The 20,139-nt window shown below is 39.1% G+C and overlaps 2 protein-coding genes and 1 pseudogene across 2 annotated transcripts; 2 read left to right on the top strand and 1 right to left on the bottom strand.

Moving 5' to 3' along the window:
* The first annotated feature begins 2,454 nt into the window (after positions 1-2,454).
* On the top strand, positions 2,455-3,851 carry LOC148931763 (uncharacterized; annotated as a pseudogene).
* Positions 3,852-6,925: 3,074 nt separating this feature from the next.
* Positions 6,926-10,830, top strand: LOC125202108 (protein CHUP1, chloroplastic-like). The gene is made up of 7 exons (XM_048100452.2): positions 6,926-8,196; positions 8,416-9,363; positions 9,439-9,570; positions 9,654-9,835; positions 9,928-10,039; positions 10,373-10,516; positions 10,598-10,830. The coding sequence occupies exons 1-7, from the start codon at positions 7,423-7,425 to the stop codon at positions 10,682-10,684; spliced, it is 2,379 nt and encodes a 792-aa protein (XP_047956409.1). The 5' UTR covers positions 6,926-7,422; the 3' UTR covers positions 10,685-10,830.
* A 118-nt stretch (positions 10,831-10,948) lies between these two features.
* Positions 10,949-13,737, bottom strand: LOC125202107 (Tetratricopeptide repeat (TPR)-like superfamily protein). The gene has a single exon (XM_048100451.2). It carries the CDS (start codon positions 13,609-13,611, stop codon positions 11,068-11,070), a length of 2,544 nt encoding a protein of 847 aa, XP_047956408.1. The 5' UTR covers positions 13,612-13,737; the 3' UTR covers positions 10,949-11,067.
* Positions 13,738-20,139: the final 6,402 nt, after the last annotated feature.

Below are 20,139 nucleotides of genomic sequence, written 5' to 3'. Positions count from 1 at the left end.
TCTTGTAAACATAAAACATCTACAGATGAGCCTTTGTTCAATAGATTGTCGTAGCTGCCCGAATTTTTTACGCGTTTTCTTGCGTTTGGTTCGGTTGGTTGAAGCATGTCGTTCATTAGACAAACTTGTGATAAAGGTACGCATTAATTTGGGTATATGATATATGTTGATCCATTAGTCATTACATTAATATGGCGCTTGTTTATAGTTTGTGATGACATTTCCACGTATGCTGCCCTCTCATATCGAAGACATGTTAAAAACATATATTGGACCTAGATGCGAGTTATTTCTAAAGTATTTGGAAATCTTACAATATTCCGGTGCAACATCACAATTGGCTCTCACTTTGTACCTAATCGATAATGCTATATCTCTTAAAAAAGTGACTGTGGTGGCTCGTGATGAAGAAGCATTAGCTCGTGCACACCACGATTTTCGACATATTACATCAGTTAGTATTTTAGTCATGTAACTATTGTGGTCTGTTTTCTACTTATTGAAAACTTATTTTATTTCAACACTATTAGACATTAGAATTATTTATATTTATTTTTAATAGTTATTCATACCTTCCTTTAAATTAATATTTCGTTGTTGCCTTGCTATTGAGATTAGGGTTCATGAAAGATCGCGCGTAGAAACACTACAACTCAATGTTGTTGTGAAAAATATCTTTGAAAAACAATAAAATTTCTCTCATATTTTATCCACTTTTTCTTACCTCTCTCACACTTTATCTATTTTTTTCTAATATTTTTCTTACTTTACTTATTTTTTCTCATTCTCTCTTACGTTATCAATTTTCTAATAAAACTCGTGCCATCGTCCACAAATGAGACTATTTTTTAATGGATAGAGTAAGTATTACAGCTTAGTTTAGATACCTTAAATCTAGGAAATGACAAAGATTTGGAAATTGTCCATGTGATTCAAGCTCTTCCAGAAATATATCCTTAAATTACATCTTAGGAAATCCGCCTGTAATTTCTGAACTTTTACTTTTAAAGGCAAATGGACGGAAAAATCATGAATTTTGATCAAGTTCTTGTCAACTCCACAACTTTGAAAACTTGTCATAAAATTTTTACAATTTTCTCAATATTTCAATGACAAAACTATTCTGATTTCGAATTTCTAATATATGGTTTATTTGATGCACACATGATTTAAATTGATGACTTAATTGAGTTATTGGTAGAACACGACAAGAAAAGGTAAATGAAAGAGGTATATCATCTATTTACCTTCTCAAAAAGTGAAATATATCATTCCAAAAAGTAATACATTTCCAAGGAAAAAGTATATATAGAAAGGTATATCATTTAAAAAAAATAAATTAATAGTACAAAATTGCATTAAAAAACATAAAGTGTAATAATTTTTCAAATACCTTCCCCGAGAATGATTTTTCACAAATATGCTGGTTATAAGATCTTGGTAAATATACCTCTTCAAAATGGGAAAAAATGTATAATACCTTCTCAAATGCGGTAGTTATATGATTTTACTTTTCCATTTACCTCTCCCTTTGGAGATGCTCTAAGCGTGTTGAGAAAAATGGTACTCATTCTGTCCCACAAAGTTTGTCCCAGATTGACATGACGCGGATTTAAGAAATTATTTGACTTTGTATTAAATGAAGGTGTGTAGGGGAATAAGAGTCTCACATTGAGGAGATTGAAGAGTGTATTTAATGTCTATTTTTGGTATATTCCAAATGCTTTGCGATATGGACGAAAATGATAAACTGATACAAATCTCATGGGAGGGGGGGGGGTGTTATTATGTAAATTTTGTTGGTGGTATGTCCTAGTTGAATGTTTTAGGATGTTACATTTGATAACATTTCACCCAAATTAAATCATGTGGGAAAATTGAGAAATATACTGAAATTAATAATTTATATAATTGATTTTCAAAATTGCAAAACATACCATTGTTTGATTAAAATTTATACATATGATAATTTATATATTACAGTTTGACCAAATTTATGATTTATGATAAGTGTCAAGTTAAGTTTGTTTTAGTCACACCTTTAGGTTTAAAAAAAATAATTAGTTGAGATTCTACTTAAATAGGGAATTAATTAAGTTGGATCTCAATTAAAACTAAAGGTGTAACGTTGGAGTAGTGAACTAGTCCAACACTAGGAAATAAAGACGCAGGCCAATTTCAAGATTTAAAGCCAAACAATTTCTAAAGTTGAGCCTAAACTCGCTATAAATTGGCCCAAAATATAGATAGGAATTGAAACCTATCTCTCTCGCAGCGCCGTCGGCTCCGCCGTTGCTCGGCCGTATCACTGATTATCCATTTATTTATTGTATAAACTAAAGCTATGGAAGTAAGTATTAGTATATGATATTTCCATTTTGTTGTAGATTACATTGCTTATGCATGATCTTTTGATCAATTAATTGATGAAGATTTATAATTTGTGAATTGTAGATGGTGAATGAAGATAGAATTAGCAACTTGCATAGTGATATTCTGATATCTATAATCGGTCGACTCACCCTCCAAGAAGCTACTTCTACGTGCATACTTTCAACACGATGGCGGCATCTTCATACATACCTCACTCATCTCAGTTTCCCTAGATATAAATTGTGGGATGACACGGTTTCAACTTACTCAAAAATAGTTGACCATGTCTTGAATACACACAGAGGCTCTTGTATAAAAGAGTTCAGAGTGAGTGAGTATGTTCAAAGGTCACAATTTTGTGAGGTGGGTTGAGTTTGCCCTATCTAAGAAAGCTGAAATAATTCATTTGCACGGTGACCATGATATTGATTAAGAGGGCCTATTTCTTAGACTTCCAAAAACGAATAATGGATTTGAATGCCTTAAAGATTTGTATCTATATGGCTCTAGAATTACCGATCAGGACCTTGAGCTTTTGCTCTCTAATTGCATTGCTCTTGAATCCTTGATATTTTATTATCCTATTAAGTTGAAAAATGTCTTAATTGTTGGCCACTCTAAACTGAAGGTGGACTTGTCTTGCTCGATTGTTGACTCAATTGTGATTCATGATGCTATTAGCCTCGTTTTTCTGAAGTTGTGTAGCTTAAACAGTAAGTGCTCCATGCAACTTAGTAATACTCCGAAGCTTACGGAACTCGATATTAAAAGGTTTCCTCTAGAATCGCTTGATGAGCTCCTTAAAGGAATGTCATCTTACAACCGCGACCAACTCCAAATATTGCACCTCACAGCTAAAGTTTTGTATACTTGTTCCACAACGGTAATAATTTATCTTACCTTCTTTTGTGTGTGTTTATATATCAAATGTTAATGTTTGTGAATTTAATTCGCAGTGGTATCAAGAGTTGTTGTGGGTTAATCTTGTAAATGTAAAACATCTTAAGTTGAGCCTTTGTATATTGGATTGTTGGGAAATGGATCGTTGTAGTTGCCCGGATTTTTTACGTGTTTTCTTGCGTTTGGTTCGGTTGGTTGAAGCATGTCATTCATTAGACAAACTTGTGATAAAGGTACGCATTAATTTGAGTATATGATATATGTTGATCCATTAGTCATTACATTAATATGGCGCTTGTTTATAGTTTGCGTTTGCGAAGACGTTTCCACATATGCTACCCTTTCATAATGAAGACATGTTAAAAACATATGTTGGATCTAGATGTGAGTTGTCTCTAAAGTATTTGGAAATCTTAGAATATTCTGGTGCAACATCAGAATTGGCTCTCACTTTGTACCTAATTGATAATGCTATATCTCTTAAAAAAGTGACCGTGGTGGCTCGTGATGAAGAGGCATTAGCTCGTGCATGCCATGATTTTCGACATATTACATCAGTTAGTATTTTAGTTATGTAACTATTGTGGTCTGTTTTCTACTTATTGTAAACTTATTTTATTTCAAAATGCAAGAACAGTTTGACATTATTAGTAAGTACTATTATTTATATTTATTTTTAATAGTTATTCACACCTTCCTTTAAGTTAATGTTTCGTTGTTGCGTTGCCATTGAGATTATGGTCAGTGGCGACATACAGAGGGGCCTGGGGGTCCACTGGAACCCTCAACAATTTTGAAAGTTCCTATATATTACATATTTATACAGTGCTTACCATAATTCGACATAGCCCAGTTGGATAATAAGTTGCTCATTTATCCCAGAGGTCTGGGGTTCAATTCCTAGCGCCGAGAATAGTTCCATTTTGTTATGTTTTTCAGCTTTCTCATTTCTCTATGTTTGGATTTTCAGTTATGTTTTTCAATTTTCTCATTTCTTTATGTTTGCTGATTTTCAATTTTGTATTTTAATTTTCACGTAGAAGTAGTTTTTTCTCATTGTTTGTTAGCGTTTTGTGGACTTTAATTATTAAGCCTCATCAAAATATACTCTTTCCATTCTATATTAATGGAGTCATTTTTCTATTTTAAAAGTTTCAAAATAATTAAATCATTTTTATTTATACCAAAAAGTTTCTATCTCTTTTACTTTATTCTCTCTTCATCTTTCTTACTTTATTCATCATTCACTAAACACACTATGCTTAATATCCGTGTCCAAAAAAGTGTCCCAATTAGCAAGGAACAGAGATATTATACTATAGTAGTAAATTTAATTTTAAAGTTATATTTTTATTTTAAAAAAATATTCTTCAATATTATTTAGCCTCATATAAATATAGCATGTAGTATTATATTGTTCGTATTGGGATTGTTTCTGCCTATATTGACACCAAAAATATGTAACAATTGTTACAGTAGTTTGATACCCCCAGTATAGTAATTCTGCGTCCGCCACTGATTATGGTTCAGGAAAGATTGCGTAGAAACACTACAACTCAATGTTGTTGTGAAATGCTATTCCCTATATCTTTGAAAAATAGTCTCATTTTACTATTTTGGGTTATTCACAAAAAATAATAAAGTTTTGCTCTCATATTTATGCATTTTTTCACATCTCTCTCATACTTTATCTATTTTTTCTAATCTTTCTCTTATTTTACTCATTTTTTATCATTTGCTCTCAATTTATCAATTTTCTATTAGAACTCGTGCCGCTGTTCACAAAGTAGACTATTTCTTGGTGGACGGAGACATTAGTTTAGATACCTTAACTCTAGGAAATGACACAGATTTGGAAATTGTGCATGTGTGATTCAAGCTCTTCTAGAAATCTATACCTAAAATCATATTTTTGGAAATCCGCCAGTAATTTCTGGAATTTTATTTTTAAAGATAAATGGACAGAAAAACCATGAATTTTGATGAAGTTTTGGTCTACTCCACAACTTTGAAAACCGGTCATAAAAATTACTTATATATGGTTTATTTGATGCACACATGTTTTAAATTGATGACTTAGTTGAGTAATTAGGTAAGCGTGTTGAGAAAAATGATACTCCCTCCATCCCACAAAGTTTGTTCCAGTTTGACCTGGTGCAAATTTTAAAATTGTTTAACTTTGTATTAAATGGAGGTATGTAGTAAATAAGGGTCTCATATTGAGAGATTGAAGGATGTATTTAATGTCTATCTTTGGTAGATTCCAAGTGGGACAAACTATGTTGGATGGATAAAAATGATAAAATAGGAGAAGTCTCGTGGAAAAGAGGGTGTATTCTGTAAAATTCAATGGAGGTATGTCCTATTGAATGTTTAAGGATGTTATATTTGATAACATTTCACCCAAATTAAATCACGTGAGAAAATTTACTGAAATTAATAATTCATATAACTGATTTTCAAAACTGCAAGACACACCATTGTTTGATTAAAATTTATACATGTGATAATTTACATACTATATTTTGACCAAAATTTATAATTATAATAAATACTCTTTTTTTGAGCATACGTTGCCTATAGAATGAAGACTACACAACTTGGACGATTCATTGGGAACACACCACATAATTAGATTAGTTACATGATAATTTGATGGCGGTGCCTTGTTGCGAAGACGCATTAAATTATGGACTACTGCATGATTTTGGACATATTAAATCAACTAGCAATTTACATGGAGTAGAGAATAAGTCAGTTTATACTTGTTCGGCTAATAATTTGTCATCATTTGACTAGACATGAATTTTTAAAAATATAATAAAAATTGAGTTAAAAAAAGTTAATAGCATGTTAGTCATACTTCTATATATTAATTTTATAATAAAATGTGAGTGGAAATGAGTTAGTGGAATGTGTGTTCCACTACCAAAAATATTAAAAGTGAAAATTGACGAACTTTTGTGGACAAACAAAAATGAAAATAAGTGATAAATTTTCAGGGACGAAGGAAGTATTGTTGTTTGTCTATTTTATTTCGTTTTCCTAGTTATGATAGATAGGCTTGGAAAATCGTGCAAATTAAATTTTTATCAAGTCAATATGATATAGACTCGACCCAATAAGATCTAACCCGAATCTAATCTATTAATGAAATCCTCGGCCCTAACACAAATATCACTTGCTGCTTTCAAACTCAAACACAACTTACACGTGACACGAAAACGAATAATAAAATATACATTACTAAATTTTTCGTAGGCATATACATTTGTGTCTTTTACCCCATACACAAAATACACTTATCCCTCATTTTAATTTAAGATGTTTCCCACGCATATGAAGAGGAGTACCATATTTTTCACTTCATATAAATTTATGATGTTTTCTATGCGTATAATTATTTTTCTATATATAAATCATCAATATAATGACATATCCCATCAGAAAAAGAAAAAAATTTATTCACATTTGACAAAATAAAAAAGGTAAAGCCTTCACTCAAAATTTGACCGTTTGCATCCACGTGGCGTCTCGCCATTCGCAGCAATTTCAAAATTTCAAAATTCAAAATGGGAGCTGAGGCGAAGACAGAAAAGGTGAAGAAAAAGAAGAAAGCTGAGACATTGTTCCACTTTTTACTCTTTCGAGCTTCAGAATATCTCAACTCAAAGCCTGAAACAGAAACCTCGATGCCCAAAATTTAAATTACTCTGATTAAATTAATTGATTAATTATTAAATACAGATGTCAACTTCAAGAATTCCTCTGCAGCTATATATATAGAGTTAAAGCCCTCCCGCTTTCTTGATTAATCCTCAGCTTGATTTGAATCTCTCCCTCTCCATTGGGTGGAAAAAAGACTCCATTTTTTCAGTTCCCTTCTTTATGATTCTTGAAATTCTTGAATATCATTGTTTTTGAAGGCTGTTTGATGAGAAAAAGGTAGAAAGATTGTGATTTTCTTTTAAATCTCCACAGCTTTTGAAGTTTGAATGAATTTCTTAGCTTGATTTAGAAAAGAATCAATCTTTCGGCTCCCTTCTTTCATGATTCTTGAATTCCATTGTTGAATTCGTCTTAGGTTTTTGAGGGTTTCGAGGGTTTTGAGCAAATTGAGGGTTTTATCCGTTTTAAGGTTGTTTTGAGATGAGAGAAGAAATCCCATCTGAGAACAGAGTGAAGGCATCGAGATTTGCTGATCAAAACGAGGCTCCAAAGGATCAAAACCGCGGAAATGCGAAAGGAAACAGCAATTTTTCGAGGATGAAGTCCTCGTGGGGCTCTCAGATAGTGAAGGGATTCTCAGCTGCAGACAAGAAGACTAAAACCCGAGTGCTGCACGCCTCGGCTCAGGTGAAGAAGCCGCCCCTCAATGCCTCGGACGCCTCCAACCCGAAGACTCACACCGCGGCTCCCAATTCAAGGATAAAGAGGTCCCTCATTGCTGACCTCTCCTGCTCGATCAATGCCAAGCAGGTTCATCCACAGGCTGTTCTTAGCCACAGCAAGACCAAGTCGATTGGCTCGTCCGAGGATTTGTTTCATGAGATTGATCATTTGAGGAACCTGCTGCAAGAATCCAAGGATAGGGAGGCGAGCTTGCAGGCTGAGTTGTCTGAGTTCAAGAGGAGTTCGAAGGAGCTTGAGTCGAAGAAGAGTGAAGTCGATGGCCTTTTGAAGAGAGTGGAGTTGCTCGAGAAGGAAAAGGCTAACCTTTCTGGACAAGTGGTGTCTTTAGCTTCTGTGATGGGGAAGAAAGATGAGGTGGCTGTAGCTGTAGGGCAAGAGCATGATTCGATCGAGTTTGAGGTTGTCGAGCTCAGGCGCTTGAACATGGAGCTGCAGCTTCAAAAGAGGAATCTTTCTGGCAGGATTTCCTCATTGGAGTCTCAGTTAGCCAACATTGCTAAAGTTTCTGAGGTATATGATCTCGATTTTCTTCGCTTTAAGATTTGATTACTTTCCATTGTTTGCATTGATTGATCTCTATTAGTATTCAGCTTTGTTGTAGTGATTTAGTTTGGGAGTTCAATGATTGTGTTTTTGTAGAATTCTGTTAGTTTCTATGTATTTCCCTAGCATTTTTATTTTGGCTCTTTCTCTGTTGCTGGTCTCGTCTCATGGTTCGTTCGTCTGTAGTGTGACGCTCTTGAGATGGTGAAAGCCGAGGCCTCTGTGCTTAGGGATGCGAACGCTGATCTCTGCAAGCAAGTGGAAGGACTTCAAATAAGCAGGATGAATGAAGTGGAGGAGCTAGCTTACCTTAGATGGGTGAATTCGTGTTTGAGAGACGAACTTCGCAGTTGCTCTGGCACAGCTTCGAATAAGCCTGCAAGCCCGAGTTCTGTTGAAAATAGGAGGGAGTCTATATGCTTTTCGCCTTTCAAAATTGATGAGGATTCCGATGAGATTGCCACAAAGAGGCTGTATCTTGTCAAGAAGTTCAAGAAATGGCCTATTAGCGATGAAGACTTGCAACAGATTAAGTATAAAGACAATCTCGTTGCTTGCGGTTGGGACGATCAGCAGACTTCGGGTAGAAGGCACTCGATTAGTGGGGTACATTGCTCTCAAGAGGACGTTGTTCTCAACAAGAAACGACAATCTGATAGCTTTATGTGCTCCAAGGATTCGGATAAGAGGGCCGAGGTGCTGGTTTCTCAGAAGTATGATTTGGAAGTGTGCAATAGGGCTCTTGTATTCGACAACTGTCAAGAAATTTGTAGGGTGACGGCTTCATTGGATGTCGAAAAGAGGGCCTTAAGGATACCTAATCCCCCTCCGAGGCCTTCCTGCAGTGGTTTAGCTGGTCTAAAAGAGGAAGCTTCGATTCCGAGTGTTGCTCCTGCTGCAGCTCTTCCACCGCCCCCTCCCCCTCCGCCTCCCCCTCCTCCAAAATCAACGGCTAGGGCCTCAACAGGGATGGTGCAACGAGCCCCACAAGTGGTTGAGTTCTACCACTCACTCATGAAGAGGGAGTCCAGGAAGGACTGCTTGAATTCGTGCAGTGCAGATGCATCGGACGTTGCAAACGTTCGTAGCAGCATGATTGGCGAGATTGAGAACCGATCATCTCATTTGCTAGCGGTGAGTGTCATTATTCATACCCTATTTTCAAGCCTATTTGTTTGCTCAAATCTCAACCATCTCTCTCTTGAGCAGATCAAGGCGGATGTCGAGACTCAAGGCGAATTTGTGAACTCCCTCATACGGGAGGTGAACAATGCGGTCTACCAGAACATTGAAGACGTCGTTGCATTCGTGAAATGGCTTGATGATGAGCTGTGTTTCCTTGCAAGTCCCTTTCCATCACCATACACCTTTCAAATCAGCCCTTCTTTGCCTTTGCTAATCCATAAACTTCGACTGTGTTACAGGTGGACGAGAGGGCGGTTCTGAAGCATTTCGAGTGGCCAGAGAAGAGGGCCGACACACTGAGGGAGGCAGCATTCGGATACAGAGACCTCAAGAAGTTAGAGCACGAAATCTCAACATACGAGGACGAGCCGCGCTTGCCATGTGAAATCGCGTTAAAGAAAATGGCAGCCTTATCCGAGAGGTGAGAATCACCTCTTAGCTACTTCAAGATTCCTGTTTTAGTACTGAAGTTGTGACTCATTTTCGTTGACATAAACGACTTTCCCTTTACAGGATGGAACGCTCCGTGCATAGTATTCTCCGAACAAGAGACTCGTTGATGAGGAACTGCAAGGAGTTCCATATCCCCACAGATTGGATGCTGGATATGGGAATTCTAAGCAAGGTTTGCTCTCTAATTTCCTATGTTTTTATAAGTATTAGAGAGTGTGAAAGAAAGAAATGTGCTATGTTATTTAAGTGCATATTTAAGCAAGAAAAGTTACATATTTCAGGATTCTTGAACACACACACAATCATAGTACCTTATTCACCTTGAAACATGTGGGAATTCGAAGCAAGATTTGATCTTTGATTTTCTATGTTATGACTAATAATATAAGAGAGTGGGAAAGGAAGAAATGTGCTTACTCCTATGTTTTATATGAGCTTATTTAAACAAGAAGAGTTGCACATTTAGCAAAATGAGTGAAAATTTGACATCATATTGCATTTTCAGATAAAGTTTGGCTCTGTGAAGCTTGCAAAAATGTACATGAAGAGAGTGGCAATGGAACTGCAGTTCAAAGGGACGTCGGAGAAGGATTCGTCGTTGGATTATATGGTGCTTCAGGGAGTCAGATTTGCCTTCAGGATTCATCAGGTTCGTCATAAACTTCAATTTTTCTTGGCTTTTCTTTTGCAAAGAAAAGATTTTGATTATGGAAAATGTGTGTATGTGCAGTTTGCTGGAGGATTTGATGCTGAAACAATGCATGCATTCGAGGAGCTTCGAGATCTTGCTGTTGTTCTGAGCAAAAATGGAGATTGAAGATGTAATTTTGATCTGTGCTTACCATCTCAGTAAGCACAGAAAAATGTTTCAAGAATATTGTTTTGGTAGAGTAAATGAAAATATTTTTTTAAGGGTTGTTACATTTTGGTGATATATGATGTTAAAATATGGTTCTTGATTTAGTTGAGATTATAATATATTTAAGATTCTTGCAATAAATTTAGAGCGTGCTCACTGCACGGAGCTGCGGATGCTCTTACAAGACGGTTCGAGCTCAACTTAAATTTACGAGACGAAACAAACTCAAACACGATCTTTAAATGCAAAACGAACTCAAATGTTCGTCTCAATTCGACTCGTTTCCTATTGTACTCGCTCGAAACAAACAATTCTGTCTCTCTCTCGTGCGCACGTTTGTACTAGCACGCTTCTGCATCGATCAACGGAGGCACTGGAGAGTCGAGCCGAGGAACGTAGCCTTCATCTTGAAGCTCCACAAGAAGATGATCAAGCAACTGGTAAATCTGAGAAGCCTCTTGGTGATTCTTATCTGCAGCTGCAAACACATTGTTACAGTTCTTCACTTCAATCCAACTAAACCCAGGTATTTTCTGCACTCCCCTCTCTTTCATAACGCTCCGAATCTCGTCCACCCGGCCCCATTTCCCGGAATCCGCGTGCAGATTCGACAGCAGCACGTAGTAGCCGGAGTTCTGTGGGTCCAGCTGCGAAAGCTGCTTGGACGCCACCTCTGCAAGCTCGACATCCCCGTGAATCCTGCACGCGCCGAGCAGGGTTCCCCAAACACCCGCATCCGGACTAAAAGGCATTTCTCCGATCATCTCGAACGCCTCCCCTAGACGCCCTGCACGACCCAACATATCAATCAAGCACGCGTAATGCTCCCTCCTCGCAGGGATCCCGCGTTTTTCGACCATCATGTTGAAGTAGCGCCTCCCTTCCTCGACCCTCCCCGCGTGGCCACAGGCAGACATTATTGCTAGAAACGTGACTGAGTCGGGCTCGTACCCCTCGCCCTCCATTGCATCAAACAGGGCCAGGCATTCCTGCAGACGGCCATGGTTGCCATAAGCAGCTATGATGCTGTTCCAAGAAACCTCGTTTCTCGACTCCATCACATCAAAAACGCGCTGCGCCAACCCCAAGTTGCCACATTTAGCATACATATCGATCAGAGCGCTACTAGCAAAGAGATCCAGCTCGAACCCGCCTCTCATCATGAAGCCGTGCAGCTCCTTCCCATGGCAAAGAGACGACAAACTCGCGCACGCGGATAACGCTGCTGATATACTCACACAATCGTATCTCGCCCCCTCCAATCCCATCTCCCGGAAAATATCCATTGCCATCTCCGGCTTCCCATTCTGGCTACAACTCATGATAATCGAGTTCCAACACACGTAATCGCGTTCTAGGGTTCTCTCAAACACGCGGTGGCCAAGATCCAGCCTCCCACATTTAGCATACATGTCCGTCAACGCGCTTGCAATGTAACATCTTCCTTCAAGCCCTCGCCTAATGATGCTACCGTGCAGCTCTTTCCCTAACGCTAAGGCCATCGAGCCTGCACAAGCTGGGAGAGTGCTTGCAAACGTGACAGCATTAGGCGACATCTTCCTCTCAACCAAGCACCGGAAAATTTCCAGAGCATCGCTATTCATCCCATTGAGAGCAAAGCCCGAGATCATCGCAGTGCAGATGACAATGTCCATCGCTGAGCTCTGCTCAAAGACCTTCCGCGCCATATCCGCACTCTTACACTTGAAATACATATCTATAAGCGCATTTGTCAAGAACAAATCAAGAAACACCGCGTTTCTAATAATATAGCCGTGAATCTCCTTCCCCAAGTCCAGACACCCTAATTCAGGAACCAAAGGGAGCAAGCTTGCAAAGGTGACAGAATCCGGCTTTACATCCGAGCAAATCAATCTACTAAACAAATCAAGAGACTCGTCCATGAGCCCGTTCTGAACATACCCTCCGATCATACTATTCCACGCGACAATATTATCTTGCTCGACGTGATCAAACAGCCTCCTTGCCTCAGAGAAGCAACGACACTTCGCATACAACGCAACCAACGTGTTAGCCACCGAAGAATGCATCTCGAAGCCACACCTAATAACCAAACCATGAAGCTGAGCTCCCAAATTCAACATCGATTTCGAGCTACATTGTTTTAGAATACAAGTATACGTAACCGCATTAGGCTCAACTTCACTCCTCCTCATTTCCCCAAACAATTCAATCAATTCACCCTCCAAACCCTCGAATTTCAAGTAACCGTTAAGCATACCGTTCCACAACACCACATCTCTCTGAGGCAATTTATCAAACACCTTCCGCGCATCATCCAAACAATCATTTTCCGCATAAAAACCAACCAAAGCACTGCCCACATACACATCCACCTCAAAACCCAAATCTTTCACCATCCGATGCACAAATTTCACCAAACCAACAGCGCGCAGTCCGCTGCAAGCTTTGATTAAATAAGGGAAAGTGTATTTATCAGGATCGGTGCCGTTGCTAAGCATCTTGAAATAGAGCAAAACCCCCAAATCGAAACGCCCCATCTGCGTAAACCCTCGAATCATCCAATTCCAAGGGGAAGCATACCGCAGATTGAGCTGCCAGAAAAGCTTCTTGGCGTCGGAATAGCTGCTGCGCGAGATGTAAACGCCCAAAATCCTCGTCCCCAAAATTCCCTTGTTGAGGAGTCCATTAACTGTGAATTGGGCGTGAATTTGTTGAAGAACGGAGGGGGATTGAGAGGGATTCTTCTGCTCTAGAAGCGGCGCGATGTGGGAAGCCAAAACCTCCTCTGTGTAAGGAAAATTGTGCGATTTTTCGGCTGAATGGAGAAATCGGTTAAGAAGCAATGAATCTCGCGATGAAATTGACGAAAATCCTATTCGACATTGATGCGTTAATCGCATTACTTACTGTCTGTGTTGTTAATTTCATGCAGCGATTTTTTCTCACTTCGAAGAATGAACAAATTCGGCTGATTTTGAAAGAGGAATTTTTAGTGTTTGAAAAAAATGAAGTCTTGAACCCGAATCTCTCCCGCTCTAAAAAATCTAAAATTTCCAAATAAAAATAGAAAAATATTTTTTCCCTTTTAAGATATTATCAGATTTTTTTAAATAGTAGTATTTGATTAATAAATTAAAATGATTATTTTATCAATCAATAAGAGAAAGAAGAAATGGTGAAGAGGGAAAAAGAGAAGGCAGATATGGTGAAGAAAAGAGAGAAAGATAGATTAAAATGCCTTTTAGGGCTTCAGGGTATTTTGGGGCAAAAATATGTCTGGAAAATGAAAAAATAATTAAAACGATATTCAATTTAAATTGAAGGACCTCTAGTGATATTTTAGGAGATGTTAATTTTTGTTTTATATAGTGAGAGAAAATATGTTTTTATATATTTATGTGAAAGAGATTTCTTTTCATAAAAGTAAATGTGATAATTTTGTTGAACAATCTAAAAAGATTAATATGATATCTATTATACTCCCTTCGTGTTCATAGTAATATAGTCATTTTGCTATTTTGACAAAGAATTATTTCCCTTTTTATTAAAAGTCAACACAATTCTTCTCACTTACTTTATTTCCTTTTATTTTGTTTTCCCTTCATCTCTCCACCTTTTTCATTTCCTACTTTATTCTTCATTTATTTAACTCACTTAACATAATATTTCTTAAATCGATCGTGTGTCGAAAAGAAACGCCTCCGTTAATGCGGAACGGAGGAAGTAGAACATAAAAAAATACATAAATACTTCGTACGTAATTTTATACCAATCCATAATTGAAGAGAAAAAAAGATTATATTACTCTTATCTAAATAACTTCACCAGAAAAAACCAAGTATAATCACTACACCTAGATTAAGTAACGGGGTTAATTAGATGGAGATAAATCACACGCAAGTATCCACATATAACAATTTATTTATAATATAGTACATAACATTAAGAACATATACATATTACAAACATGATCTTAAAGTATAGTAGTAGATGCTAATTCTCTATAGCTAGAGCTGCCATACATTAGGCAAAATCTAGCCAAACATATACACACAATTTTAATTGCTATTTTAGTTATTCTTAAGGTGGTAGTTCATTTAGGTAATGATGGTAGTATAATAAAGGAGTGAGGGATGTAAGTATAAGCGAATATTTATTGGTGGTGACACTTTTTTTTGTAATTTATTTGGAACGTGGTGGTGAACATAATTTTGGAAATTTTTGGCAAATATATGGTGGTGGTGGAGGTGGTGGTGGTGGTGGAGGAGGGGGTGATGGTGGTGGTGGTGGAGGGGGTGATGGTGTTGAACATAATTTTGGATATTTTAGGCAAATATATGAGGGTGGAGGGGGTGATGGTGGTGGTGGTGGAGGGGGTGATGGTGTTAAACATAATTTTGGATATTTTAGGCAAATATATGCGGGTGGTGGGGGTGAGGGAGGGGGTGGAGGTGGAGGCGAGGGTGGTGGTGGTGGTGAACATAGTCTTGGATATAATTTGCAAAAACGAGATATGGGTGGAGGCGGAGACGGAGGTGGTGGAGAGGGTGGAGGTGGTGGAGGCGATCGTCGAGGTGGTGGTGGAGTCAGGCAAAAGATGGTGGGAAAGGAAATGAATATGGAAGTGAGAGCTACCACAATTAACAACTTGAGCCCCATATTGAACTCTATGCTTCTAATATTTTGATTTGTTTGATTGAAGATTGTTATGAATTGTGATCAATATATATAGGCAAGTAGTGTTTTCGGTCGAGAACTATTTTAAAATGAGAATTTATCAGTTAGTGATATAGATCATTGATAAGGCTAATTTCATGCATTGGTTATGTAGTGAAAAACATCACATTTCTGCTGGATCTAACAAGTTTTGTTAAGCCAGGTGTGTGTGTAGCGCTAGATCCAGGAGATGCTGGAGGAGGATATCTAGCGAGGAGCAGGAACGGAATCACGAGGAAAAGCTAGAGGAAGGAAGCCAAAAGCTGAGGGCAATCAAGTCAATCAATACCTCGCTGGGCCCCACCTCGAAGCTTATAAATAAAGGAGTGCGCAACAAGAATGGCAGATCGGTTACACTCCACACACAGTCACGCTCTTAGCACACACACTAGGGATATGGGAAATTTGGGGTGGTTTTCGTTTTCGTGAATTACGTATCAGTGCACCACCGTCCCTTGAGGGCGAAGAAACAATTGTTCTCTTAATTTCTGTTTACTACTCTGTTCCGTCTCGAACTTCACGTTTGGAAGTCGAGCTTGTTGTTTTGTTGCTGAATCAGTTTATCCGTTCTGTTTACATTTGATTTGCTTTGATGAAGTTAGATTTCGTGTTGATTATTATGATGCTTGCTATTTCGGAGTGTTTATTTGAGATGCTATCTTGAATTTGTTGCTGAATATCTTAATAGATTTGAGAATCATGGCTATGGAGTTGTGTTTGGTTGGTTTGTTGTTCTGATGCTTGGATCCGGAGTGGATTTAGCATCCGAAGTATGGATCTGAACAGGGGAGGTGAAATTTGTGCATGAGATTATGGGGATTTTGTTCTGCTTGGTTTGCTTCGTCTAGTAGTGTGATTTCCGTCGTTGTTTCGTTTACCGTTAAAATTATGTTTCCAATCTACATCTGAGTTGTTTTTCTCGATCTCTGCATTTATTTGTGTTCGTTGAAGAAGATGAAGTCATTTTCAGTTGATGCTTTAGTTAGTTAGGCTGCAGATTCGATTCTGTCCGTACTTACCTTTTTCAGAGTTTGGTCCCCACTTGATTTAATCTCCTTGGTCTAGATATGTTCGTAGAAGTCCCAGATCTAGTAGTTGATTTGATTTAGTTCTTATACATAATTCATTTTTTGCCTAGATCTAGCAGTTAGCATAGCATACTTTATTTCCAAATTCACTTAGTTAAATTCCTCAACCCAAAATATGCGTGGCAGCAGCCAACCCAAAAATAGTTTCCAATTCTCTACGCATGTATTTTACGAGTCCATCTCTGTGGGATCGATCCCTACTTCCCTGTGCTAGTTTAGTATCTGTGGTTGAGGGTTTTGAAGGTTTGCTTGCGTACCAACGACCAGACTTCCAGTCTTGTGAGTCTCTAGACCTTGTGATCTAGTTGATTTACTGGATCTAGGAAGTGTGTAATTAGAAATTGATAGGATACAGCAAGCAAGAAAATCAACTCTTCAAATGGCGCCGTTGCCGGGGATGGATGGCGTAGTTTGTTTATGTGTTTAGAGATTTGGTGTAAATAGTTTTAATCTTTTGAATTTCGCTTTTGGCAGTTTATGAGCAAGGGCTCAAGGTCAGGAATCTGGAGCAACCCATCTTGGTCAAGGAACGTGCAGTTGAAGTGGCAAGTTAAGGAATCAACATCCGCCATAACTACCAGATCGGGGTTGTCAACTGTAGATCCATTTCCGTTTGAATCAGGGAGTGAAGAAGAGTGGAATTCATCGGGGAAAGAGGATTCACGGTCGTCGTCAGAAACTGAGCATTCGGAAAGGGAGGAAGAGGAGTCTGTAATGGCAAACTTAGTGGACCTAGACCCAGAGATTGGTTCGCTAACTGCACATCTCGACGGAGAGCCAGCTCATGCCATAGTGTCAAATCAACGTCAGCGGTCTATTGAGATCAAGACGAATGTGCTGGGCGTTTTACCTACATTCTCTGGACGGAGGAATGAGTGTCCTTATGAGTTTTTGAACGAGTTTAGTAAGCTATGTAGCATCCAGAAAAGGCCTAACGAAACTACCGAGGAGGACTATCGCCTGCGAGCGATTCCATTTGCATTGAAAGGAGAGGCAAACACTTGGTTGCTGAGGCTTCCACCTGACTCGATCACCACATGGAGGGATTTCAAATTGGAGTTCCTGGACTATTTCTTTCCGTCCAATAAGACAAACGCTTTGAAAAAAGAAATTCAAGAGTGTAAGCAGGACTACGATGAATCTTTAAGCCAATATTGGTCTCGGTTTAAAGGCCTGCTTGACGCTTGCCCAAATCACAGGATGACGGAGGCTGAAACATTTTATCTATTCTACGAAGGGGCAAATCCTGAGTCCAAGGACTTAATGAATTCCTCGAGCGGGGGGAATTTCACCAAGAATAAGGCAAGCGAGGCACGCGAGATTCTGGGAAGATTAATCGACGCGAAGAAGGCGTATGACTGCCCGCGTGCTATCATGAGGAGAAGCTCCGCGAACACAGTTAAGGAACGAGAAGGAGAAGAGGTTAGAGACAGAATAGATCGACTGGAGAAGGCACTGCTAAATGCCATTGAAAAGAAAAATACCCCTGGGTCGACTGATAAGGAAAAAAACCCAGGTCAAGAGGAACATCAGCTTCAATTTTACAATAATCCCTCACTCGATGGAGATTTCCAAGCTCAAGTGAATGCAATGGGGAATTGGAATCAAAGTAATCAAAATACCAACTGGAACCAGTGGAAGATTAAGGAGGCACCATGGAGGGACAATCCTTGTTTCAGATGGGCTGAAGGGAACCAACAACCACAGTCACAACACCCAGGTCCAGCGGAGAACCAGCAGACATGGCCCAGCCGGAATCAGGAAGGACCACAGCATAATTCTAACTGGGCAGGGAAGCAGCAAGAGGGGCTGAACAACTGGAATTTCCGTAACCAAGGGGATCAGCATAACTGGAACAACAGGAACCAGAGCAACCAAGGGAATTCTTATGTGCCACCGCATCAGAGGAACAATTCAGGAAACAATCAAAATTTCCAACAGAGTCACCCAGGTCCAGCAACCCAGTACAACAATAATCAAGGAGGTCAGGGAAATTTTCGCCAGAACCAGGTGGTTGGAACCAATCAAAATCAAGGATTTAATCCCAGTTCAATTCAAGGTTTCCGACCACAGCGGAATCTTGATGACATGGTGCATGACCTGGTAAATTTCCAACAACACATGCAGAATAACATGCAGGCTAATAATGACGTGGTGCACAAAATTCAAGATGCCCAGCAGGAGCAGAAGTCTGCCATGGACATGTTGGCAAAGCAGATGTCCCAGTTGGCCACGTCGCTGAACGAAATGCGGGGAAATGAAGGGAAATTGCCTGCCACTGTCAAACCACCAGACCGAGCAAATATTAGTCAAATTACCTTGAGATCGGGGAAAGGCTATGAAGGACCGAAGCAAGTGATAAACGAGGAGACACCCTCACAGATGAACGGAGAAAAGGGGAATCAGAAGTCTCGAGGAGATGATCCTGGACTCAGAGAAATTCCTATACAGGATGACCTCCAGGAGGGAGATTTAAGGGGATCTATGCCTCGACTAAGTGACCCATTTTTCCTTGATCCAGAACCTGAGTTGGAACTTAAAGAGGGAAGCAGGGAGACAGGTGCAGCCCCAGCAGGGAGTTCCACGAATGCAGTAAAGCGACCCAAACCATTCCCATATCGAGGAGAAGCCAAGAAAAAGAAAGATGATACTGAGGACCTTGTGGAAATATTTAGTAAGCTGGAGATTAACCTACCCTTTTTGCAGGCTCTGAAAATACCCACCTTCAGCAAGTTCATCAAGGAATTCATAGCAGGAAAAACCAAACCTGATGGGAAGATTGTTATAGGAGAAAATGTATCCGCCGTGATACAAAAGAGGAGGATGCCGTCAAAGTGTACAGATCCAGGTATGTTCACTCTTCCTATTTCTATAGGTGATATTAAAATTGAGCATGCCATGTGTGATCTAGGTGCTTCGATAAATGTCCTACCGCTGTCAATATATAAAAAATTGGTGGGAGTCAGTTTGGTCGATACTAAAGTAGTGATTCAGTTGGCCGATAGAACATGCATATCGCCTGAGGGAGTATTGGAAAATGTCATAGTCAGAGTGCATGATTTCCTATACCCAGCTGATTTTCATGTGATAAAAATGAGGGGTAATGAATCTGCTGAGTCTAGTGGGGTGTTACTGGGGAGACCCTTCCTTCGCACCGCGAAGACTGTTATTGATGTGTTTGATGGAACCATATGCCTGGACTATCATGGGGAGAAATACACCTTCAACATTGAAGAAGCTATGAAAAAACCGCTTGATGTTGAAAACTTGCATGTTGTAGATGTAATTAACCCCCTAGTCCAAGAATATCTTGAGACTGAACTAATGCAGGAACAGTTTGACAATTCGGAGCTGAGCCAGACTGTAGAAAAGGAGGTGACAGGATGGTGTGAAACTTTTTTCACACAGGACTTGACAGATGATCAGATCAATGAAGCGATCATGGCATTCTGCCACCAGCCACTATCATTCCAATCAGCCAGATCTGTTCAGGAGAAGAGCCCAGACGAGGGAGCGAATCTAGAGGAAATGGCGCCAAGAAGTAAGGCGGAGAACCCTTTACCTCAGGAAGCCATCACACCGAAGAAGGAGTTGAAAACTTTGCCTGAAAATTTAAAGTATGCA

The sequence above is a fragment of the Salvia hispanica genome, chromosome 2 (assembly GCF_029641045.1).
Source record: "Salvia hispanica isolate PSC_SH4W2 chromosome 2, Shi_PSC_v1, whole genome shotgun sequence".
In the NCBI taxonomy this organism is placed as follows: domain Eukaryota; kingdom Viridiplantae; phylum Streptophyta; class Magnoliopsida; order Lamiales; family Lamiaceae; genus Salvia; species Salvia hispanica.
Note: the sequence above shows the minus strand (reverse complement) of the source record. Positions and strands in the feature narration are given on the sequence as shown.

Excerpts from the sequence above, each read along its gene's own strand:
- LOC125202107 (XM_048100451.2), bottom strand. The coding sequence starts at position 13,611 with ATGCGATTAACGCATCAATGTCGAATAGGATTTTCGTCAATTTCATCG.
- LOC125202108 (XM_048100452.2), top strand. The coding sequence starts at position 7,423 with ATGAGAGAAGAAATCCCATCTGAGAACAGAGTGAAGGCATCGAGATTT. Across the intron at positions 9,364-9,438 it reads GATCATCTCATTTGCTAGCG|ATCAAGGCGGATGTCGAGAC; the intron begins GTGAGTGTCATT and ends TCTCTTGAGCAG. Across the intron at positions 10,040-10,372 it reads ATATGGGAATTCTAAGCAAG|ATAAAGTTTGGCTCTGTGAA; the intron begins GTTTGCTCTCTA and ends TTGCATTTTCAG.